This window comes from Hylobates moloch, unplaced genomic scaffold (assembly GCF_009828535.3).
Source record: "Hylobates moloch isolate HMO894 unplaced genomic scaffold, HMol_V3 SCAFFOLD_8, whole genome shotgun sequence".
Lineage (NCBI taxonomy): Eukaryota > Metazoa > Chordata > Mammalia > Primates > Hylobatidae > Hylobates > Hylobates moloch.
Window position 1 is genome coordinate 91,495,509 of NW_026652283.1, and position 26,240 is coordinate 91,521,748.

At 45.8% G+C, this 26,240-nt stretch overlaps 1 protein-coding gene and 1 pseudogene across 1 annotated transcript in view; one reads left to right on the forward strand and one right to left on the reverse strand.

Moving 5' to 3' along the window:
* Positions 1–26,240, reverse strand: part of ITGA9 (integrin subunit alpha 9) — a 378,558-nt gene that overhangs the window by 13,673 nt on the left and 338,645 nt on the right. The window contains exons 26-27 of the mRNA XM_032162085.2: positions 24,242–24,343; positions 5,305–5,424 (exon numbers count right to left, since the gene is read on the reverse strand). Of these exons, the coding sequence (XP_032017976.1) occupies positions 5,305–5,424; positions 24,242–24,343 (222 nt within the window). The remainder of the gene's footprint in view (positions 1–5,304; positions 5,425–24,241; positions 24,344–26,240) is intronic.
* Positions 18,853–19,451, forward strand: LOC116473671 (NADH dehydrogenase [ubiquinone] 1 alpha subcomplex assembly factor 4-like; annotated as a pseudogene).

Sequence of the window (26,240 nt, forward strand, 5' to 3'; positions counted from 1 at the left end):
GAGTTGACAAGAGGTCTGTAGTTGAAGTTCTAGAAATACGTAGGTCTTTAAAATAATCCTACATTTCAATTGCCCTTTTAACCTCTTATAAAGTCATCACATAGTTAGCCTTTTAAGGAAAAAAAAACTTTTTTTCCCTAAAGAAATCCCCTCCACCAAGCCCCTTATCACATTACAACACTGCCTCAACAGACTGCACACTCTGTCATAAATGCTGCACCAACATTTTCTGTTTGCCTCCTCTTCCCCAAAGGAGTTCAATTGTGATTTTATCCATGACACTATGGGAGAGAGACGAGGTTTCATCTACTTTAAAATAGAATAAAACTTCTAGTTAGGCGAATTTTTGTTTGCAATAGTGACTTTTAGGGAAAAGACACGGTGGCTCACACCTGTAATCCTAGCACTTTGGGAGGCCAAGGCAGGCAGATCGCTTGAGGCCTGGAGTTCGAGAGCCTGGCCAACATGGTGAAACCCCGTCTCTACAAAAAATATAAAACTTAGCCAGGCATGGTGGCAGGCACCTGTAATCCCAGCTACTCAGGAGACTGAGGTAGGAGAATCTCTTGAACCCAAGAGGCGGAGGTTGCAGTGAGTCGAGATCATGCTACTGCACTCCAGCCTGAGTGACAGAGTGAGACTCTGCCACAAAAAAGAAAAGAAAAGAGAAGATAAAGATTTTGCCCATATTTTGAACATCATGTATGTGACAGATAAAAGACAGCCACCAAGGCTTTGCCACTCCTCCCATTGAGAAGCAGGGTCTATTTTCCCTCCCTTGAACCTGAGCTGGCATATGACTGCTTTCACCAACAGAGTAAATGATGCTATGCCAGCTGTGGGCTAGCATTTAAGAGAACTGGCAGCTGTCACTCTGCTCTCTTTCAGCCTAAGCCACCACATAAAAAGTCAGACCATCTGCTGGAAGAACCACATGGAGAGGCCCTGAGTCGACATGGAGAGGAAGAAGGACTTGACTGAATCCAGCCTTCCAGCTGTCCCTACCAAGGTGCCAGGCACAAGAATGAAGCTGTCTTGGACTCTGAAGACCAGCTTAGCCACCAGGTAAATGCCACTAAGTGACCTCACTCAGTGTCATGTGGGACGGAAGAATCACCCAGCCAAACCCTTCCTGGATCCCTGACCCAGAAATTTGTCAGATGTAATAGTTGTGTAAAGCCACTCAATTTGGGGGCAGTTTGTTATGCAGCATAGCTAGCTGGTATGATACAACAGCCTGCAATTCAGGCAGCAGCAGCACTAACAACCATGAAATCCTGCAGAAGCGAACTCCTTTGGGGTGCCTGCCTAATTGTTTTCTTTTCTGAGAGTCTCCTCCCCAGTATCCCCTAAACCACCATCCTGCATCTTTCTCCCCCACTAGCCTCCATGGGAGACATGTGACCCACACTGGGTCGGGTGGATTCTCTCCCTGCCAACTCCCTTCCTCCCTTCCACAGTTGATGGGAGTGGACATTTGACTAGAGCTGGGCCAGGCACATCCTCTCTCCCAGACATGTGGGACCAGGAACCAGAGGTGGCTGATCATTCTGCGTCTGTGGCTAGCAGCCCTTGAGATGCAAGTTTGGAGGGGCTGGAGTCAACTATCTCCCTACAATGTGTAGGGAAACATAGAGAAAGCTGGTCTGCGGTGGGAGGAGAACGATACGGATGTGTAGCCAAGTAGAGAGAAGGGGCTTCCTTCTGTTGACCTTCCTTCTGCTGGGCGGGGGCGACAGGGAGTGAGGCAAGCCCAGCCTTGTCTCCTAGACTCCTCTAAGCACCACTCACTCAGAAAGCCCAACACCAAGCTCCTCCTCTTGCCAAACTAATTCGAATCTTTCCTTCCCCACCCTGATTAAGGGCACCCATCCTTTGTCTGAACTTAGCTCAAGGAGAGACAGCTATTCTCTTTTTCTCCCTGACCTCTCAAGTCCAACTGGTCAGCAAACCCTGCCTGTCCTACCTTGACCCATGGCAATGACCCTACTCTTGCCCCTACACTGTCCCTAGATCTCTCTTTCCTTTTAGAGACAGGGTCTTGCTCTACCACCTGGTGCAGTGGTATGATCATAGCTCACTGCAACCTCAAATTCTTAGGCTCAAGTAATCCTCTGGCCTTGGCCTCCCGAAGCACTGGGATTACAGGCATGAGCCACTGCACCCAGCCCCAGATCTCTCTCTCGACACAGATCTGGTCATGCCACCACTCTGCTCACAGACCTCCCATGCTCCCCCTTTGTCCTGCTTAGCAGTGGCCTTCACAACTGTGGCAGATGGTCTTGCTGCAGGTCAGTGACTGCCCTCCTGTGACAAACTTTACAAGCTGCTCCCCACAAACCCTGCTTATTTTCCCACCTCTTCCTTCCCTCTGGATGGAATCTTCATCTACCCTTCCCTGCCTGGAAAACTCAAACCATCCTCAAGGTCAGACTCGAATGACACCTCATTTATGAAATGTCCTCTGGCTTCTGTGTGCCAAGCACAGTGCTGAACATTTTCCCTGCATAACATAACATTTTCCCTGCATAACATTTCCCTGCATAAACATTTTCCCTGCATAACACAATGCTAAACATTTTCTCTACATACCAAATTGGAGGTGATGGTCTCCTTTTTACAGAGGAAGAAACTGAGGGTCACAGAAGGTAAGCAGCCCCCTTAAGGCCTCATGTCAGGCAAGTGTGAGAGTCAGGATCGCTGCCCACAGCTGTCAGCCTGAAAGCTGCTCTCATCTACCACACTGTTCTCTGTGACCTTTTAATCCTCCCTCCTCCTTGGAGGCAAGGGAGGGGGACTCATGGCGCCTTCTTCTCACTTTCCAGAGAAAGTCACTGTGCAGCACTCACCACCCGCCATTATGCCTGCAGGTCTATTGCTAGGTGGTGAGGCGGTCAAGGGCAGGGAAGGGCACAGTTATTGCTGCATCCCAGTGCCTAGTCCAGGCAAAGCAAGGACTGGGGCAAAGCAAGCGTTCGAGAAATGTGAGCTGAAATGAGATACTGCTCTGGGTTGACTAGCAAAGCTGTTTTGACCCAGGTGGCCTCATTCAACAGCCTCCTCAAAGCTTTCCTGCCACCCGATAGTTACGGCAAGCCCTGGTCTGGGCACACGGTGTGTCCCTGGTGGCCGTGACTGCCCTCTCCCTCCCAGTCTGTGGCAGAGGGCAGAGTCTGCCTTCCCAGGTCCTGGCTCTTTGGATCCCACACAGCTGGGTGACCTCAGGGTTCTGCCCACCCATGACAGCATCTCCTGCAACCATGCTTTCTTTAAACAAACACAGCAAAAGCAAGGCCAAGCAGGTGGCGGGCTGGAGGAGGCAGGGGTTGTGCAGAGGAGACGGGACACCCCTGAGAGGCAGAGCCAGGTGGGGTGGCCAGAAGGAGGGCATGCAGACCACAAGGGGAAGTGGGGCACGGCCACAACACTCCCCGCTCTGTGCCCTGTCTGGTTCCACACACCCAGCCATAAAGGACACAGCTCCTCTCATTTTAAGAGCCCATATAAAGGCAGAAGGAAGTCACATACACACACACGCACACGCGTGCACATGGACACACACGCACACACACACCCACACACATTCATGCAGCAAAGCCCTCAACTCAGCAAGAAGCTTTGTCTTTTCAGATGCCAAACACTGAGCAGGCTTTGTACTCCACCCACAAACCAGAGGCTGTCTCAGCAGGAAGGAGTTGGAGTTGGAGAAAAAGGAGAATTAAGAATCTATCTGGCGATGCGGATTAAATAAACAACAAATTGGCAGATTGTTTTTAAAAGGTAACATCAACTATTGGCAAACAGACATTTCTGATACACTGCTTGTGGGAGGGTGAATTGGTATGACCTTTCTACAGGGCAATTTGCAATAGTAATAAAAGACTTAGGCTGGGCAGGGTGGCTCACGCCTGTAATCCCAGCACTTTGGGAGGCTGAGGTGGGAGGATAGCTGGAGGCCAGGAGTTCAGGACCAGTATGAGAAACACAGTGAGACCCTATGTTTACAAAAAAATAAAAAAATGAGCCAGGCATTGTGCATGCCTGTAGTCCCAGCTACTTGAGAGGCTGAGGCAGGAAAACAGCTTGAGCCCAGGAGTTAGAGGCTGCCCTGAGCTATGATTGTGCCACTGCCTTCCAGCCTGGGCGACAGAACAAGACCCCATACTTAAAAAAAAAAGAAACCCACTGCTTTTAAATTTAGAGGTATGTCACCTGAAAATATGCTGAGTATATTACTGTAAAATTTAACTAATACACTATTCAAAAATAAGTTGATGTTATGAGAATGCCTGGTCTATATCTATATATGCAGAGAAAAAGGTCAAAATGAGACAATACCATGCTCATCATGGTTATTTCTGGGATGTGAACTCCTGGTGTTTTACAACTTTTTTTGGCAATTGATATGTTATCATGTTTGGTCAACACATACATATTATTTTGTAATCCCAAAGAAATTAGTTGTCTTATTTTAAAATATCCATCTATAATACTCTAAGAGGCTGTTTTCACCTACATCTGAAACTTGGAATTCTAGAGAAGTATGGACTTTGGTGTCAGGAAGTTGCAGTTATGGTCCCTGGTGCTGTTTTGGAGCTGGGGACACAGTGGAAACAAGGAGAGACAGACCTTCATCAGCTAAAGCCTCTGATACCATTGCTGATGAACAGAGAGGCTCTGAAGGAAAAGGACTCCGGGTCTCTGAAAGGAGAGTGTGAGGCAAACAAATCATCCTAGACATGGGGATGAGGACACCCCTTTCTCCTTGAGAGGGTGATGCTTGGGGCAGGACAGGTCTGCACCCTGGGCCACCTCCAAATGAACCACCATGAGGTTGGGAGAAGTTATGATGAAGCTACTCTGGACTGTAGCCCATCTCAGTTACTCAAGTTTTCTGGTCAGAAATCTTCCTCACATTCCTTAGAGGAAAAGAAGGAAGAATTTCTCTATAGTTCGCCTTCTGATCTTTTTTAAGCAAATGGTAAATTGCCCCCTCCTGGCAGTTGCTCCCCAGGCTTCTGTTTTGGAGTTAGGTTCTCACCATCCTATGTTAGGGCTCTAAGGGAAGGTAAGAGAAGAGAGAACTAAGGCTTTTGCCCTCACTCTGAAGTGGTCCAAATCCTCAGTTGTGAATGGCCTCAAGGGGAGCCAAGATTCCACTCCCTGCCTGAAGGGTCACTATCCTTCACTGTACCGGTGCCATGAAGGAAGCTCTAACAGGATACTCCTTCCTCCCTGGAAAGGCAGGAGAGCTGGGCATCCATGAGTGGGGACCCCAGGGGGACCTGCAATCGCCAGACTCACCTTCCAGAGTAGCACGGCCAGCAGCAGGAAGATGAGGATTCCCACCAACAAACTGATGGCGATGATCCACCCCACGACGTAGCCACGGGGCTCCAGATTATGCAGGGCCTCGAAGACCACCTAGGAGGCAACGCAACAGTGAAAACATTTCCTTTTTTTTTTTTTTTTTTTGGAGACAGAGTCTTGTTCTGTCACCCAGGCTGGAGTACAATGGCACAATCTCGGCTCACTGCAACCTCTGCCTCCCAGGTTCAAGCGATTCTCCTGTCTCAGCCTCCCAAGTAGCTGGGATTACAGGTGCCTGGCTAATGTTTTATATTTTTAGTAGAGACAGGGTTTCACCATGTTGGCTAGGCTGGTCTCGAACTCCTGACCTCAGGTGATCCACCCACCTCGGCCTCCCAAAGTTTTGGGATTACAGGCGTGAGCCACAGTGCCAGCTGAAAACGTTTCCTAAACAATAGTGCGCAGAGTATGATGGAGCCCAGCCTGGGCTTGACATTTGGAGAGAACTACAGAGAAGTATCCAGACTGTTGTTACTAATAAATAAATACATAAGCTCCGCTGTACGATTTTCTGGTTGCAAACTGATGGATTTTCCACTGGCACCTGAAAAGGCCCTTGAAATCCAAGCCCTAGGTCTTGAAAGGGTTGTAATGACAACAACCCTGATTTAAATATCATGAAGTGAACAAAAGTGTACTGAAAAACTTAGAGGACACACTATGTTCTTGATTCAGAACAGATAACAACAATGTACCTTTTGTTTCAGCTTTGAAACAAAGAACACGGGAGAGCTCTGCATGTAAGGCAGCTCTTCTTTCCAAGTGTTCAGCTTAATGTGTCACCTACAGGAATTATTTGATTAATGCCAGTTTCCCCAGTAGACTGTGGACTCCACAAGGGGTAGGACACAGTCTGTCTTGGGTCTCATGGTAGGGCCTAGCACATTGGAGAAAATCATTCAAGAGACTGTACTGTGGTTTCCCATGGGAGCCATAGCAATTGGAGCCCATGTCCCAATGAGGCAAGTTTTCCCAACTTTTCCTGAAACTCAGTGGTGTGTGGAGCTGGCTCATATCAGCTTGGGAGAGGAAACTGCATCTCTTCCTAACTCCGTACCTAGGGACATTGCAATGGCAGTTTGAAAGGGGCTATGGTGGGAGTATTTGGCAAACAAATCAGGGCACCTCTACCCTGCTGCCAGAGAACTGGTTGTTAAACATGTATCAGTGCTCACCGCTGATTGTCCCCTTTGGCTCTGCTGTAGCCCCACTGGTCACAGTGGAGTTTGGTTTTGCAGAATTCAAAACATCTATTGCATCCTCTGCTACCAAATAACCCTCCCCAACACACCACTGTCCCATTTAAGTTCCTCACTGCAGAAGACAAAAAAATTGCAGCTCTGGGCAGTCATTCTCTCCTTTGGCTCCAGACAGGCTGGCCAACCACAGGTCTTTCTCCAAGCTGTGCTACCTCTTTGCAATGTCCATTCCCCTTTAGGAAAGTCTTTTCTAAACCTAGTTCAATCCTCTGTCAAGAAGCCTCACTGATCGCTGAAGCCCACTGGTCCAGCCCCTTGCTCAAGCCCAAGCAGTGACTGGGCACAAAACTAGGCACTGATAATGCCTAGCACTGCTTATTTAACCTTTTTAGGGCCTGGCTCCCAACCCTCTTTAACATTTATTGAATATCATCTGTGTCAGTTCTATGCTTTTTTTTGCAATCTCTTGTCTAAGTCATACAACAGCCCTATGAGGTCTTCAACACCCATTTTACAGAGGGGAACATGGAGGTCCAGAGAGGATATTTGCTGTGGATTGTGTAGTTCAAATGCACAGCCACGATTTGAACCCAGCTCTTAGCCAGCCCCAAACCCCCAAATCTGAGCTTGTCATCACCACACCGCAGTGCCTGGTTGACAGTGGACTTCTTTATAGGCTACCTGTCAACTGAATGAATTACTTACTGGCTCTTCCCTGGTGATAAGGAAAGAAAATGAGACCACCTCTACCTCATTGCCTGCATTCCCACAGCTAGAGTAGGAGAGAGTGTGCGTGTGCCAGGGGATGAGGCAAATGGACACATAGGCCGCCACAGTTTCTGAGCCTCAGTTTTCTCATCCGCAAGACAGGAGCAGAACAGTGCCTTCCCATAAATTGAAAAGGGGTAATGCACACAGAGTCCCTAGCATAGCATCTGGCACAGAGTCCACCCTTGACAAATGGAGTGTTCCCGTTAGCATCATTGTAGGGAGTTTTTTTTTGAGGTTGTGCATGGCTGGCTACTTTTTAGTTTTTATTTTAGTTTTTGAGACAGAGTTTCTCTCTGTCACCCAGGCTGGAGTGCAGTGGTGCAATCTCAGCTCACTGCAACCTCTGCATCCTGGGTTCAAGCAATTCTTGTGCCTCAGCTCCCAAAGTGCTGGCATTACAGGCATGAGCCACCACTCCGAGCTCTTTTTACTTTTTAAAAATTACTTATCGAAGTCAAATATACATAGAGAAAAGTATAGGTATCCTAAGTGTACAGCTCGCTGAATTTTCACCTACCAAATGCTAAATGCATGTGTTTAACCAGCACTCAGATCAAGAAACAGAAGGTGACCAGCTCCCTAGAAGCTCCCTTCCCCCTTCCTTCCAGTCCCCACCCCCACCAAGGATGTCTAACAGCTTGGATTAGCATCACCTGCTTTTTTGGGTCCTTGCTATAAATGGAATGACGCTGTATGAACTACAGTACCCGGTTTCATTTCTTTTCTCTTTCTTTTTTTGAGACGGAGTCTTGCTCCATTGCTTAGACTGGAGTGTGGTGGCGCAATCTCAACTCACTGCAACCTCTGCCTCCTGGGTTCAAGCAATTCTCCTGTCTCAGCCTCCCAAGAAGCTGGGATTACAGGCACATGCCACCACACTCGGCTGATTTTTGTATTTTTCATAGAGACAGGGTTTCACCATGTTGGCCTGGCTGGTCTTGAACTCCTGGCCTCGAACTCCTGGCCTCAGGTGATCCACCTGCTTCAGACTCCCAAAGTGCTGGGATTACAGGCATGTATCTGGTTTCTTTCTCTCACTGTTATGTTTGGGAAATTGCTCCAGGCTGTGACATGTCCACTCTCACTGCTGTATAGTATTCCTGTGTGGACATACCACTATTTATTTATTCATGCTATTATTGATGGGCATGGAGATTATTTCCAGCTTGGGGCTATTAAAAAGAGCAATTTTCAGACAATAGGCAATTCTCAGGGAAGAACTTTTACCAGTAGGAGGTGGTAGGACAGAGTGAGCTCTGAAGTCTGTCATCCTAAATCCACTATTTTCTATCTAGTTCAAATGAGCAGCTTTCATCTTCAAAGGCAGACAGACTCATGTCTTTGGGTTCCTGCCCCTAAAAGGCTGTGGATCAAATCAGCTCCTGCATTCGGAATCTCTCATGGTGTCTTATACAAATGAACTGTGAGGAACTGTTAGGAAAGATGGAGAGGGAGGAGCGCTGGCTTTAATCTGGTCCTGGTGCAACCGTAGGCAACCAACTTTCTCTTCCTCTGTGAAATGGGGGTCTGATAGGGAAATGTGGCAGTTCTGTGAAAGCTCCTGGGTGTGAGAAAAGTCTGCTAAACCTTACTGTTGACTATGAATCAGACTGAGACACTGAGCTCAGCGGGGTTAGCTGTAAAGCCCAGCCCCCTGTGCTAACCCAGATGGCTTCTTAGGGACACTGAAATCTGCATACCAGCAAAGCCACGTTGGAGGTCTGGTTTTGTGGACACAGAGGTTAAAGTAGCAGCTACAGTTTAGTCTGGCAAGTTCCACAAGAATGCCATGTCACTTCCCCGGAATGTGGGCTCTATCTCTTATTATTTTTAGGGATGCTGTTCATCCCCTTGGATACGTGCTCCATGCTTTGGCAGAGCCTGTTCTCTCACATCACAACTCTCAAACTCATCTGTGAGTGATGAGCTGAGCGTCCTGTAGCTCTAAGAAGTCATATCTTAGATTAAAAAACAAAACTCCAAGGAAGGAACAGCAACATGGACGACATGGAGACGAAAGAAGCACTGATGATCAGGTCCCATCATCACCACCAACGAGCTGGGTGATCCTGGTTAAGCCCCTACACCTTTCTAAACAACTTTTCTCTCCATCCTCTTGTTTCCATCCCAGGTACTTCCTGGCTCACATCTCGTCTTCTCTCACCAGTACTATTTCAGGAGGCTTGGAAAGGCCTCCTTGTTGTTAGAGTTGTTTTTCTAAGGCACAGGTCTCATCATGTCACTTCTCGGTTTACAGTATCCATGACTTTCCTTTAGGCTAAGCATCTAATTCAGGACACCAGGGCCTTCATACTCTGGTCTCCTTCCTGCCTTTCCAGCTGCTCCCAGGACACATATTTACATTCTAGCCAGTTAGAGGCCTCTGCTCTGTGAGACCGGTGGTCCCCAGCCTCTCTGCAGGCTGCTCTTGCCTCCTGGAATGCCCTTCCATCCTTGTCCATCTGACAAGCTCATTATTGCTCATATAAAAATGTTCATACTTGACCAGCCTGGCCAACATGGTGAAACCTCGTCTCTACTAAAAATATAAAAATCAGCCAGGCGTGATGGCGTATGTCTGTAGTCCCAGCTACTTGGGAGGCTGAGGCAGGAGAATCACTTGAGCCCGGGAGGCAGAAGTTGCAGTGAGTCAAGGTGGCACCACTGCATTCCAGCCTGGGTGAAAGAGCAAGACTGTCGTAAAAAAATAAAAAATTAAAAAAAAATAAAAATGTTCATACCCTTTGATCCATTAATTCTGTACTTGAAAACTTAAAGGAAAGAAATATAAAATACAGAAAAAGTTTTATGCTCAAAGATGTTCACTGCAGAATTATTTATATTGGTACTGAATTAGCAATACCCTAAGTGTCTAACATTAGGGCAATAGATAAGTAAACTATGGTCAATCACAAAATAGAATATCACAGAACTATTAAAAATGATGACAGTAAAGCTGGTTGTCAAAGCATAATTTTCAAAAAGTTAAAAACATGATTCTCATACAAATATATAGTGAATACGTGGCAAAGATTTATTTAACTTATTATTGAGGAAGTCAGCAGGGTGGCAAAGCTAGTTTTAAAAAGACCAGAAAAAAATGTGTTGTCACAGGAAAAAAATTACTGAAATCAGATTACTAAATCAAATACAAAACTGGCTAATACCCTACAAGGCAATACATTCTAACCTTTGGGATATTTTCAGTCAAACAGAAATCATTTTTACCTTTACTGGCGAGAGTCATTTATAACTTATCAGCCTTCCATAAGTTAATAGGTAATTTTACAGAATTTGGGCCCTGGAGGGTTAGGCAGGCCTGCAGACCAGTGCTTCTCAAATTTTACTGTGTATAAGAATCACATGAGGAACTCTGTTAAAATGCAGATTCTGAATTAGAATCTAGAATGGGACCTGAGAGCCTAGATTTCAAATAATCTCCCCCATGATGCTGATGCTGCTGGTCTGTGGACCACACTTTGAGTAGAAAGGGGCGAGGGGATGCTCCGGTATGACACTGAAAGGTTATGTAATCATCTTTTTGCCTGATTTCCAAATTTTAGATACTTTTGAAAACAGTAATAATGTGGGAAAATGATGTTTATTTTGCTAAGTTAAAAAATCAGAAGATGCTGGCTCATGCCTATGATCCCAGCACTCTGGGAGGCCAGGGTGGAAGGGTTGCTTGAGCCTAGGAGTTCAAGATGAGCCTGGGTAACATAGTGAGACCTTGTCTCTACAAAAACACAGATTAGCTGGGCATGGTTGCATGCAACTGTCGTCCCAGCTATTTGGGAAGCTGAGGCAGGAGGATCATTTGAGCATGGGATATCGAGGCTGATGTGACTTGTAACTGTACCACTGCACTCCAGCCTGGGTGACAGAGCAAGACCTAGTCTAAAATAAAATAACATAAAATAAAATAAAATTAAAATAAATAGGTTGGGTGTGGTGGATCACACCTGTAATTCCAGCACCTTGGGAGACCAAGGCGGGTGGATCAACTTGAGGCCAGGAGCTCAAGCCAGCCTGGCCAACATGGCGAAACCCCGTCTCTACAAAAATTAGCCGGGTGTGGTGGCACACACCTATAATCACTTGAATCTAGGACGTGAAGTCTGCAGTGACCTGAGATTGTGCCACTGCACTCCAGCCTGAGAGACACAGTGAGACTCTGTCTCAAAAAAATAAAATAAAAAATAAAAAATAAATTATCTAATACATAGAAGACTTCAGCTTTGCAGAAATATAGTAGGAACCCTTTAAAGTAAATAGGTGTTTTTTGATATTATGAATATTATTTCTCTTTTCTACTTTTTACTGTTTTTTAAATTGAGCATTTTAAAGGCAAGTAAAACCATTTTATTTTTTTAAAGGAGAGACTTTGCTTCAATATCTCCTTTCCTAAGAAGCCTGCCTTACTCCCCTGTTTTCAGCGGAATTAATCATTCTCTGAGCTCTTGGAAACATAGTAATTTTCAACCTCCTATAGCATCCCAATGTATACAAGTGGAGCTTCTTAGGTGGGCAGCTAGAACCCAGCCTACTCAGCCCCCATTTGTTTTTATTTTTTGGAGATAGGGTCTCACTCTGTTGCTTAGACTGGAGTGAAGTGGTACAATCTTGGCTTACTATAGCCTCAACCTATACTATAGCCTCAATCACTTGAGGTGGGCTCAAGTGATTCTCCCACCTCAGCCTCCCAAGTAGCTGGGACTACAGGCACACACCACCACAGCCAACTGATTTTTATTATTATTATTATTATTTGTAGAGATAGGATTTTGCCATGTTGCCCAGGCTGGTCTTGAACTTCTGGCCTGAAGTTATCTGCGTGCCTCAGCCTCCCAAAGTTCTGGGATAACAGGTTTGAGCCACTGCACCTGACCCAGCCCCTCTTTCTAAGCCCTGTTCCTCCCTAACCTGACCTCAGCAGCCCCTGAACCAACTCAAGAGAACCCATGGCTCCAACAAAACAGAGTTTTAAAACCACAGCTGTATACTTCATAGTCCCAGTTCTAGGTCCTTCTCGCTCTCTAAGGTAATGATGAATCTTCCTGTCTACGGACTCCAGTAAACTGTGATTTGTATACAATAAAGACAGGAATGCATGCATTCCTGTCATCTGAACCAAGGCACTGATTCATTATATGATTCATGAATATACAAATTAATACATTCAACATCATTTCTGCTATAAAATCAGATGAAGTATGAACATGACTCAGTTTGCAACAAAAGAGACATGGGATTTGAAGCTGGAGTCTCTGAGTGTGATTATTTCCTCTCTCCTTCAAAAATATATTTGCAAATGTTACATCTTTTGGGGGAGTCCTGGCCATCCATCCATCCGTCCATCCGCCCATCCACCACCTATCCATCTGTCAATCAACCTGTCCATCTACTCTGTCTGTCCGTCCATCTGTCCGTCTGTCTGTCCGTCCGTCCGTCCATCCATCCATCCATCCATCCATCCATCCATCCATCCATCCAACCAACCAACCAACAAATGTGTCTGTAGTAGCTCCTATGTGCTAGACATTGTGGAAATTCATTGATGAATAAAACAGGCGGTCTTTGCCTTTACAGAATTTCCAGCTCCTAGAGACTACTAGCCAATTAGAAAAATAAATGCAACATTATAACTGTGGAAGTGCTACAAAGGAGAAGTTCATGATGATAAAAGATCCCCATGATAGAGGCATGGGAGTGAACAGAGTTCCCTGAGGAGCCATTTGAGCTGAAGGTGAAAGGACAAGCAGAAGAAGTTTACCAGCTAAACAAGGGAGGGAAGATCATTCCAAGGAGAGGGAACATGATGTGCAAACCCCCTTTGGCATGAGTGAACTTGGCAACGGTGAGACACTGCCATTGGCCAGTGGACTGGAGCCAACAGGATGAACAAGAAGCCGCAGGAAGATGTTCATGATATGCTGGAGAGACAGGAGCTGGAGGCTGCAGTAAGATCTCCATGCTTTACCTTAAGAGGAATGGGAAGCCACTGGAGGATTTTGAGCAGGGCAGTGATGTGATTTGCATTTTGCAAAGTACACTGCAAAATGAATCTAGATTGGAAGAGATAACTGAATGTGGGAGTACAAGGAAAAAGCCCCCGTGAGAGGGCTGCGGGGGAAACGGTTTCCCCAGGTTAGATCCATGCTTTCAGTAAGAAAGGAGGTGGTGTGAAAGGAGCAGATTGACTGAGGAGGAGAAGTCTGCTGGTTTTTGGGGAGTGGCTGTGAAGGTCGTAGCAGGCTGAGCTGGGGAAGGCAGGAGCTCTGGCCAGTGAAGGGATGGCTGATGGCCTGGTGCGGACCCTGGCTGGAGGGCTCACACACTGGACGCTGACTAACAAAACAGACGAAAATGAGGAGTATGAGGATCTGTCTCAAGGGGGCCTTTGAGGAGGGCAAACAGGCCTTTGAGGCAGGTCCAGACACTGGCACCCTGCCTGCTTCTGTAGAGTTTAATGCACCTGAGGTTACCAAGCTGGTGTCATGGAGTGGCCAGAAGCCAGCTTCCAGTCTGAGGCAGTGGGTGAACCGAAACCACACTATTTGACTCACTTCTGTGTTTCCGGGAACTTTTATGTTCTGATCAATGCAAATATGCCTACTGTAACAGCTGGCAATGCCCATGTCTCCACAAGGCCTGAGAATATGACCACAATGGCAGTACATCTCACCCAGGCTTCTGCTGGATGGAGGGCTTCCAGAGACGGAGGGGCAGCTCGGTCAATACCATCCAAGAGGAGGTTCAACTCCAGACCTAGGCCAGCTGAAGGTCAATGACAAGGGCAAGATGGCTCTCTGCAGTCAACATCACACACTTGTCTCAACAGAAAGAAGGAATTTATATAAAATAAGAAGTGGAAAGAGAAGAACATCTGTGACAGTGAGATGACATTTCCACCTGATTCTGATTCCATCTAATAGCCAGTGCAGGTGTCGGGGAGGGAGGAGGGAGACAGGGTGGTTGGGGCTAGAATAAATGTTTTCAGCAGAACCATGCCTCAGATGGCTCTCAGAACTCAGCCTAGAAGGCAAGCCAGTTCAGAGGCACAGGGAGACTTATGGAGATGACATAAATGAACAGAAAATAAACTGTACATTTGGCAAGATTGGCACTGTAAGTCTGTGCTGTGATGAACAGAGATGTCAAACATGCCCCATGCCTGCCAGGTGTCATGTTTCCAAAATCCCTTGCTCTGTCAGAGTTTGCAGAGGAATGAGCTTGGCTTTCTAATTCCTGTTACTGGTAATGGATCACATTTGTAGAGTACTTACTATGCACCAGGCACCATGCTGAGTGGTTTCCTATCTACTACTCCCCATAATCCTCACATTGCTCTTTACAGAGAGAGGGGATGGAGCTCATTTACCTGAAGCGATGGAGAATCCCGAGGAGCCTTCATTCTCCCCTTGACTGCACATCTGTGCATCTAGTTAAGGACCAGGACACAATGGGAAGAGTTCCAAAGCCAACTGACCACCAAATAAGTCTGAGCATGATGTGCTCCTGAAGCCATTAGAGCGAAGGGTCACTCCTAAGACAGGGTCAGCTGTCTACCACCCAGGAATGCGATTCCTCCCACCTGCTCGGTGTGTGGGCTCTGGGCTACAGGACAGCACAGGCCAGAGGGGTAAGGGGTCAAGGGAGACTCAGGGCTCGCCAACAGGCAGAACTGTGGCCAGAAATGGCTCTTTCACTGACCGGCTGTGGGGCATCCTGCAGCCTCCTTCACTCCTGGAGCCTCCATTTCAACAGAAAATGGAAGTTGTAGTGCCTAGTTCACAGGGGTGATGTCAGAGTGACAGGAGGTAATCATAGCACATGCCTAGCACTTCACAGGAATTCAGCAGATTCGAGCACACCTCACACAATGAGGTCATTCATCTTAATGGGACATGGACACGCACGCTGAGCGGAGCACCCAAGCTCTGAGTGCAGAACATTTCCATCTGTGGCCAAGACTCGGTTCTCTGCCCAGATCCCTTTGGGTCCCCTCTCTTGATTCAGCCTGCCCAGCCCCCAGGTTTGTCATGCCTTCATTTCTAGAGGCCTGCCTCAATTTTAGAGGGTAAAGTGGCTTGGGGTTACTACCTCTGGAGCAGCCCCAACCAATGACTGGCAGATACAGGAGTGTGAGACCCCAGCTCCCCTGCTTCCAGGCAGGACCAATTCCGAGGTCAAGATCAGGGTGAGGCTAAGATGGTCCCTGAAATCTCACCCTTGCTTCCCTTCTCCTCTTTCCTATCCTGTCCCATTTATTTCCGGGTCTCATTGGGAACATCTCCCTAAATAAACTGCTTACATGATGCCCTTATTTCAGGGTCTGCTTCTTGAGAATTCAGCCCAAGACACCATCTGACTTCATCTTGAATGCCTGATCTTCCTTGTCCACGTAGGAAATTCCTTCAATACTTGTTCGGGGGTCACTCCTTCTGTGAAGCCTGTCTTGACCTCTTCAGCACAGATACTCTGGGCACGTATGCATACAGTGCTTCAGGGGTGTGAGTGTGTGTGCATATGTGTGTGTGTGTGTGTGTGTGTGTGTGTGTGTGTGTGTTGACCTGTTTGGGGCTGTGGAAGTCTTGAGGGTAAAAATTTCATCTTGTTCATAGTTACTGGGGGTAAAACTAGCGTCTAGTGAAAGCCTCTGATGGACTGGGCAACTTCCGAGAATACAACTTTCCATAGCAGTGGCTTCTTTACAGTCCACGGGTCCAGTGAGGGGGTATGGAAGCCACCAAGAGGGAGTTCCAGGAACCTCACCCCCGAGTCAACCAAAGCATATTTCAATTTAGAAATGGGTTCTGTTGCCTAAAAATAATAATGATGATGATCACACTCATGATGACGACTGGAAACTTTGATTTAGAGTAAACTGACCAGGACTTGAGGATTTGGGGAGAAGGAGGCTCATTTTTCATGTGGTTCATCTCCTTGGCCATCTCTTTATACAATGACAGCCACTATTAACAGAGTGCCACCGTGGATGTGCTGTGCAAGGGGCTTTGCATCGAGATGACACTGGATCCCTCCCAGCCCTCCAGGATAAGCAATTCCTTACATGTGAGTGGCACTAGTCACCGCACCTTCACTGACATAGACATACTGTCCACTTGCTCTATCTCCTCTGCCACCCTGACCTCTTGCCAGGTGATAGTCACAGCCTTCTAACCAGCTCCTTATTTCCACCCTTGCCCCTACAATCCACCATCCACACAGTGGCCTATGATTTTTAAAGAACATACATTGGATCATGCCATTCCCTGCTCCAAACAGAAGCTTTCAATGGCTTTCCTTTGTAACCGCCCAGTGGTGTTACCTGGTGTGGACCCTGCCTAGGTCCGCCATGGTTCTCTTCACTGCTAACCAGCTTCCTGCTACCTGGTCTTTCAGTGCTTTGAAGAGGCCAAGCCTTTTGGGGCTCCATACAGCTCTCCTCCCCAACTGAGACACTCTTCCTTATGCTTGGCAAGCGAATTCCTTCTCATCTACCAGTCTCAGCTTCCTTGGAGAAACATTCCTCGACCCCCAATCTAAAGCAGGCTACTCCCTGGGGACTAACCTCAACTGGAAATAGAATCCTTGTTTACGTCCTTGCTGACTGCTGCCCCCTCGGCCAGCTCTGGGAAGGCAGGGGTCATGTCTCTTTTGTTCCCCATCGAGTCCCCAGTGCCTAGCACAATGCCTGGCTCTTAGCAAGCCCTCAATAAATATTCATCAAACAAATAAGCAAATGATGACCATTAGAAAATATGACTCGTGTGTTTGGCAAACTATACCGAGAGTTTTCTCAATTCTTGAGAGCTTAATTCTCACATTAGGGGAGGTGGGTGAAGAGAAAGAACTGCTCACCACCCACTGCTGATGGCATAGGATGGGGGCGGTGATGACCCTTCAACAACCCTCCTCTTCATCCTACATCTTAGCATAATGTGAGGTTCAAGGGGGGGGAAAGATTCTATTGTCATATGGAACATGATTGTAACTATAATTGGTCACATAAATGATAAATAACAAGTCACAGTCTATTTCGTGACAGTAAAAGTGGTAAACTTTGCCTCTAGAAGCAGTACACCAAAGGAATGGTAAGTGGCATTTTTTTGGAGTGATCTTGCTTGCCATGTTGAAAGATGCCTCTCTGGTTGAGATACCAGGCTTGCATCTTTGGTGGGGGCAGTGTTAGGGAGTGGTGTGAAGGGGCAACTCACATGTGGGCAGGACTGCGGAGGTGCTGTGCCGCCCTGAGCAGCAGCTATGCACCAGCCCTTCTTCTAGGAGCTTCATGCTGGTATCACTGAACGTTCTCAGCAACTCCAGAAAGTAGAAAGGTTTCTGCCTGACTCCAGAGCACGAGGTAGAGAGAAGCCAGGGATAGCTGTGTCCAGTGTCCAGGACACCATGCCAGACTTCCTGTGCCTGGACGTGGCCTATAGCCCTCAGGTTTCCAGGTCCCTCTGATTTTCGGTCTGGTTCTCCAGCCTTCCAGCGCAATTCTGAGCACTTCCACTGGATAGCCTTCGAATCCATTCTGATTCTGCTGAAATGAGACAGAGCCAGTCTTTCCGGCTGGCACCAAAGACCTCAGTCTGGTGCATGCTCCATATGGCAGCAGCTTACCGACTCATCTGTGGACTTACAAGTTTATCATGCATTCTGCTATTTGAAAATATCAAGAAAATAGCAAGAATTCATGCACGCTTCTCATACAGACTGAGACGGGAGTTTGAGGGGATGTCTTGCAGTAACAGAGCTGATTCCATAAAGTCTTGATTTGCCTTGGGGGAGTTTCTGGCTTCAGGTGATGGGGTCCTTTCTTCTTCTGTGGGCCTCAGTAACTAATTCAGGGATCAGAGAAAGCGCCTTCACTCCTCAGCCTCATCTGATAACTTTTTATGGCTGCACAAAGAGAGATGAACATCTCCGGAGCCTACTCATTTTCTTTCTGAAGGCCTTCTCGGAGATTAATTCCTTTTCTTTCTGCGGGCCAGCTTTCCAGGGCATGATTAACTACATTTCTCCTGTTCTTCATCTTTATAGTTTCTGTGGGCCTCAAACAACACTTTCTGAATTTTCCCCTCTCACCCCCTACTCACTCCCTGAAAGGTAAGTAGAGTTGGGTTGAAGATGAAATTCAACATGTAATTGGCACCTCGCAACCAGCACTTTGATTCTGCATTCACACAGGTCTCACATGGCATTCTCAGGTTTGGGTCTGTACAGAGCCAGGTCCGGCTGATGTGGCTGGTCCTAGAAACATGCTAACACGCTCCCTGAGAAAGGCCCTGGAGCCTGTCATTAGTGAACCAGGCAAAGCCTCAAGAATCTATGACATATTTCTAGTTATTCACCCAAATGCTCTGTAAAGCACAACTTGTACCATGGCATAAAAATAAAAGATATAAAGAATCACAGGACATGTGCGCATGCTCCAGACGCCCTGGAGGCTTCCTGTGCCAGTGTTCCCACGTGTGGCGTAAACCTAAGGGCATCATGTTATGAGATGGGGGCTGCAGTGACTCGCAGGATCAGGCATTTCAACCTAGAGAACTGAGCGGAATGGGAAATCAGCAAGATGAAGCCGTCTCCCGCTCCCAGGCACCCCTCTACCAATGGCCTCCTGCGAGAGCAGATTAGTCTCTATCCAGAAATTAAGGGAGAGATTGCTCATAAAGATGACAAGCTGCTGCTGTTTCTAAAAGATGTGTATGTTGATTCCAAAGATCTTGTGTCTTCTGTGCAGGTAAAAGCTGCTGAAATATATCAAGAACCAAAGGAATTCGGATTGCTGAAAGGCCATCACTTTGATATGATAAATATTAAGAGCATTCCCAAAGGCAAAATTTCCACTGTAGAAGCACTGACACTTCTTAACAATCATAAACTTTATCCAGAAACATGGACTGCTGAGAAAATAGCGCAAGAATACCATTTAGAACAGAAAGATGTGAATTCCCTTCTTAAATATTTTGTTACTTTTGAAGTCAAAATCTTCCCTCCTGAAGACAAGAAAGCAATACAATCAAAATGAAGAAAATCACAAAAATTTCCTATGTGTACTCCTTATCCCTCATCCTGCATATTTTCTCATTTTTGGCATATTAAATTATGTTAATTACCAAATGTTTAATGCTCTCATTGTGAGAGCATAGTCTTTTTTTTTTTTTTTTTTTTTGAGACAGAGTCTTGCTCTGTCACCCAGGCTGGAGTGCAGTGGCGCGATCTCAGCTCACTGCAAGCTCCATCTTCTGGGTTCATGCCATTCTCCTGCCTCAGCCTCCCGAGTAGCTGGGACTACAGGCGCCCGCCACCACACCCGGCTCATTTTATTTATTTATTTTTTTGTATTTCTTAGTAGAGACAGGGTTACACCACGTTAGCCAGGATGGTCTTGATCTCCTGACCTTGTGATCCACCTGCCTTGGCCTCCCAAAGTGCTAGGATTACAGGTGTGAGCCACCGCACCTGGCCGAGAGCATACTCTTAATATGTATTGAGCTCCCTGACTTTTCAAGATTGCCATGGAATATATTTTGTTTTCTTTTAATTTGGTTTAGGCATATTTCATATGTACATGTCAGCATGTCTAATCAGTACATCTGTACCTTTATTATAAGTAAAAGAGTTCATTTGTTATTTTAGGCACATCATACCAACTCTTAAATTGGTCAGATGACCCCTTGGGAAATATTCTGAATCCCTCATTTAAGTTTTACTTTCCAAGTTAGGTGTTTAGTTCATTCTTCATATGTGATAGTGAAAATTAAAGCTTTCCTGACTTGTAAGACTCACGTTTTCTTGCTAGGGAAAGAGACTCGATAGCAAGGTAGACTAACAGTATTTCCCAAATATAGGCACACAGGAGAAAATAATGAATCAATAGACTCTAATTAAAATTACTACCCCAGGGAATAAGAAGTATTGAGGATTTATTTTATTTTGAATTGGTTTTAAGTATGGAATAATCGTCTTTACAGTTATAAAAAAAATTAGTGTTTACAAAATTTTGGGCATTTCTGCTTTGACAAACAAATAGGTACGTCCCGTGGCCTTCAGAGGCAGGCAGCAGTAGAAACTTTCGAAAAAGTAATAATTTCTCTGTATTTAACATGGAAATAGAAAAATTTAAAGAATAATTAAATAAAAAACCATGGTAAATGAAATGTAGTGATTATATATAGTTTCGAATGTTAACGCTAGTTGAGAGAAGAGAGAAAAAATATCAAGTAGAAGCAGAGGACCGGATCATTGGAAGGGACCTGAGAAATTGCTGCTTCATCCATTTTAGCACACTTATTAGCATGGCATGTACCAATACTAGGATCTTGAGTGAGAGTGTGTGAGTTTAGCTCTGCCTAATATATTACTGCTTGTGGGATCTTTGGGAGACTGTATCCTCTTTGAGATTGAATTTCTTCTATAAAATTAGCATAATACTACCTTACTTAAATTTAAGGGTCATCATGAAGATAAATGAAACAGTAAAGGACTACAAAGGACCAAGCAAATATGAATTATTTTTTGCAGTGGAGAAACAAGCGCCCGGTGAGAATATATGACCTAAGGTTCTGTAGTTTATGACCTAACTAGGCCCAGAATGCAGTTTTTCATATCCCAGTAGTGTGTTTTTTCTGTTGTGCCAAAAAACAGCATACCTCAGGGAAGGAAAAAAGTCTGAACTGTGGGTATATTGGGGTTATCAGTGTGCTTCTGAGGGAAGACAGGCATCACTATTTCCCAGAGATGCTGCGGAAATGATATAGAAGATGCTGAAGAATTCAACGTGATGACGGAATGAGGCATTTGTAGTAATGCTGAGAACAGAAAAATGGACTTAGTGGAAAATTTGTTAGCATGTCTTTGAATGTAGATTTGTTATGTGAACAAACTACCTAGTTTATTTTTAGTTCAATACAATAATTGTTTTAAGAAAACATGAAATAACTACTCAATATAAAATGCATTTTAAAACTCCTGTTAAAAAAATCACAGGAAAATTGCTTGCTTTCTCAATCAGTTAAATTTACCACCACGCACACGTTATGTGGTTAAAAATCTGATTGTTTTCCTCCCCACTCACACCCTGCTCAATACCAAATGCAAGTACATTTCCTGTTCCTTCCAAGGCCATAACAATTTGTGCCTAATCTAAAATCTTTGAAACTTTGCCTGATTTAAATTTGGTGGCGAGCCTCTATGGAAATTCCCCTTCAGATTGATAGTTGACAGAAGGCCAGGCATTCAGAAGAATCACGCAGGGAAGAACATGTTTGTTCTAAAAAGGCAAACCTTCCTACTCAGAAAAGATCTTTTTTTTTTCCTGCCAGGAAAATTGAGAACAACAGATTGTAGAACTTCATCGTAGCTCATGGACTGAAAAGGCAAAGTCATGGAAAGGAGGGAGAAGGGGCATTGTGGAATTCCCATGTGTGTTAATTTTTTCTTAGGAGTGCTGAAAAAAACACCTCAGCCTCTTCCTAAGAACTCTTGATAATGAAAATATCACCATAGTGCTCAAAATGGAACAGTAATTAATGGAAGTGGTATTTTGGGGGAGTACAGATGACTCGGAATCCAACAACGAGATGTTAAGCAACATTTTCCTGGATCCCACAGTCTAGTCCTATAATGGAAGGAAATATGCCCAGTGATTTTTTTTTTTTTTCATCTACATAGGGGATTCCACGTGTAGAAAACCTGTTAGCTATTTCCATTAGCTTCTACTTATTAACACTGTGGTTTACCAGAACATTCTAAACCTCTCATGTTGGGCATGTATTTCATTCTATAAAACTTCTAAACCAGAACTATGACAATGAGCAGGGAACCACTTTTCTTTTTCACTTCCCAGGTGGAGGTCTGAATTAGCAGTTAAATGGCCAGAAGGCAGGGAAGAAAAGGGAAACGCCAACTCCAAATATCTGACCTGCCAGAAAAACTGACTCTAAGTAGTAAATGACCCAGCATCATTCCATTTAGTTTCTATTATTAAAATTAGTGCCTGGCCTGAGCCAACAGATGGAGGCTGCAGTGAGCCATGATTGCACCACTGCACTCCAGCCTGGGTGACAAAGCAAGACCCTGTCTCAAACAAACAAACAAACAAACAAACAAAAATAGTGCTTGGACAACTTATCTTGTGGGTAGAGCATAAAAGTCTGCATGGAACACTCGTTCTCCTCACTGAGTAGGGAATGCCCAACCCCTCACTCATTCAGGAATTCATATTCATCCCAGACTCACTGATGTTCTCATCTCTTACTCACCAAAAACGGACAGGACTGAAGTTTTATTGAGGTCCTAAGCATTACTATTATTGTTTTTTTTGTTTTTGTTTTTGTTTTTGTTTTTTTGAGACGGAGTCTTACTCTGTCGCCCAGGCTGGAGCAGAGTGGCATGATCTCGGCTCACTGCAACCTCTGCCTCCGGGTTTCAAGTGATTCTCCTGCCTCAGTTCCCAAGTAGCTGGGATTATAGGAGCCTACCACCACGACCAGCTAATTTTTATATTTTTTAGTAGAGACAGCGTTTCACCATGTTGGTCAGGCTGGTCTTGAACTCCTGATCTCAGGTGATCCGCCTGCCTCAGCCCAGCATTTATTTTCTATATGAACCCTTCCCAACCAGGGTGTTCTAAGAGTGGTCTTTGGTTCGAACCCCATTCTGACATTTCAACATGTGGTGTCTCCACTGTTGTCAGAGAGTAAGTTAACAACAGTTTCTAAGCACATAATCATTATAAACTTATCACTTTTGTAAATATGTCACAGCAACACTGACTGTTCTAAGAGAGTGTAAATTCCACAGAAGGGGACGCAGAAAGGTAGCATCATTGCACAGCTCACTGGCAAAAGAAGTGCATCGGCTGCTGTCTCCTCCTCTACTCCCCTGGGATCTGAGTGTAGGCGTCAAATACAGGATGAGCCCCCCTCAACCCCCCTGCTCCTGCAAGAACAACAATAAAAGGCAATAAAATTCCAAGGCCACAGCTTCCCTCCAGCCTCTCCCACACCTCCACTCTCAGCCTCGTGGTTTGCCACACCCTCCCGTGTCTCTGAGGCCTTGGTGCCAACTGCACTTCATGGAGGAGAAGGTGGTGGTAAATAGAGTTAAAGAGCAGTTACTAGGTCTTGGCAATTTGGATGTAATCTCTTTAAGTCATTCAAACAACTTGTTTTTAAAACACCCAGTGTTTGTCTGTAATCTCAGTGTTTTGGGAGGCTGAGGCAGGAGGATCGCTTGAAGCCAGGAGTTTGAGACCAGCCTGAGCAACATCGTGGGACCCTATCTTGACAAAAAAATTTAAAAAAATTTAAAAATTAGGCATGGTAGTGTGCCTGTAGTCCTAGCTACTCTGGAGGCTAAGATGGAGAGGATCCCTTGAGGCCAGGTATTCAAGGCTACAGGGAGTTATGACTGTGCCACTGCACTCCAGCCTGGGTGACAGAGTGAGACCCTGTCTCTTAAAAACTAAACCAAACCAAACCAAACCAAACCAAAACACAGTATTTACCCAAGGAGTAATGTGACGGGTAAGGCACATGTGGTCTGCCTTAGGAAAGTTCTAAGAAGGATATAAATAGCCCTGGCTCCACAGTGGAAATCCAACCCTGTTGAGGTGGGGGTACTTACAGACCATTTTCCCTTTGGACAATCATAGCAGGAAAGTTCACATAATGATGGTATCCTAAAGGACAATGCTATCACAAGAACAAACCACAGAAGTTCTCCAGGGGGGCCTGGAAGCCAAGGCAGGCATAGTCTCGGGTCTGCCACAAACCCAACATCTTGGCTCAGAGACTCTCTTGACCCTCAAATTCCAGCTCCGGGTCTCCAAGTCACCCAGCTTCCCTTGCCCTCTGAGAAGGGCTGTCCTGGGGTGGCTGACTCACCGTCACCTCTTCTGGGTTCCCATGAGCTATTTCCACCACCCTTAGGGCAGGATCCACCTTCACCTTGGCGCGGGACATGAACTGGATGACAGACGAACTGTCCTGTGGAAAAAACAACACAACTTACTCAAAGATTCTTCTATGATAATGGCTGGGCCTTGAGAGGGACTGGGCAGAACTGAAATTCCATGATTCCGTGTAGCCCAGACAAAAACTTTATCATTGAACTAGATACCTCTCCATCCCAGGCACCCACATAAACACAGACTTCCAGGGTCTCTATTGAGGATTCTTTGCAGATCAAGCTGGATGCTGGGAAATGATGGAGTTTGCCAGTAATCAACACACGCAAGCTGTGTGCTGTGGTTTCCAAGCAGTTAGAGCCAGATATTTGGATATTGATATTGACATGTTCACAAAGAGTTGAGGATAAATAAAGTTGTTTAACTGTGTACAACAAATCTAGGTCTGGCATTCCACAGAAGGCATCTGATCTACATTTTATAGGCATCTCCCTGCCTTGACCACAACCCTCAAACCCTTCATATGAGTTGCTTTTAACTCTTTCTTTGCTCTTAAATGAAGTTGTTTTGGAATCAAAACCATTTAACATTGAAAGAGGATGCCTGATGGGGGAGGGGGAAATATCTGGCTTATAAATTAAGGAGAAAGGGGCAGGGGTATAAGGGAGCACACCTAAGACTCAGGAATCACACCCCAGCCAGAGGCAGGCAGAGGCCTTCCTGCGGGCTCAGATTCAAAGCCACTGATCCAGACAACCAGAAAATGGCGCCAAAGCAGGGATGGAGAATGAATTTGGAAGAAGACAGGGACTGGAAAAACTGTGGCCTGGGGAGGAGCCAGAACCGCAAGCCAGTGGTACAGGTTGATCGTGGAGCAGAAGGGCAGCCTGGCTTCTGTCACGGAAACAGATAGCAGAGAACTAGTGCATTCAACATTCTACCTGTGGGGCAGGAGGGGCTCCACAGGCAAGGTGTCTTGTGGTGTCCCCACCTACATCTACCCAGCTTGCCTGTCACGCAAGGAGCTCACACTCAAATGCCACCTTTGGTTAAACCATCAAAGAAACAGGAAGGTAGAAGACTCCACAGAAAACAGTTCCAAGGGTACCCTTTGCTCATCTCTGCCAAAGAAACCACAAAGACCTTCCTGGGGCACACAGCGACCCCAGTCTGTATATGTGACTTGGGAGTTATGCACCAATTATCATTCTTTTCTTAAAACAACTATAAAACACATTTTAAATGCTTTTGGGAGGCTTGTCATTCAAAAGAGTTACTCTAGTTAACTCACTTTAAGCAAGAAATAATTTTAAGCAACAAATAATCTTTTACCAATTTGACAGTTTTATAAAGTTGGGGTTTTATGTATCAGGATATGCTGTATTTTCAATCTTGAATAATAATAATAATCTTGGGCCAGGCACGATGGTTAAGGCCTGTAACCCCAGCACTTTGAGAGACTGAAGTGGGAGGATCACTTGACGCTAGGAGGTCAAGACCAGCCTGGGGAACATCCTCTCTACAAAAAATTTTTAAAAAATTCACCTGGCATGGTAGCATGTGCCTGCAGTCCTAGCTGGGGACTAGCTGAGGCAGGAAGATCACTTGAGCCCAGGAGTTTGAGGCTGCAGTGAGCTATGATTGCGCCACTGTACTCCCATCTGGGTGACAGAGTGAGTTCCTGTCTCTAAAAATATTTTTTTAGGCCGGGCGCGGTGGCTCATGCCTGTAATCTCAGCACTTTGGGAGGCCGAGGCGGGCGGATCACGAGGTCAGGAGATCGAGAACATCCTGGCTAACACAGTGAAACCCCGTCTCTACTAAAAATACAAAAAATTAGCCGGGCGAGGTGGCGGGCGCCTGTAGTCCCAGCTACTCGGGAGGCTGAGGCAGGAGAATGGCGTGAACCCCGGGGGGCGGAGCCTGCAGTGAGCCGAGATCGCGCCACTGCACTCCAGCCTGGGCGACAGCAAGAC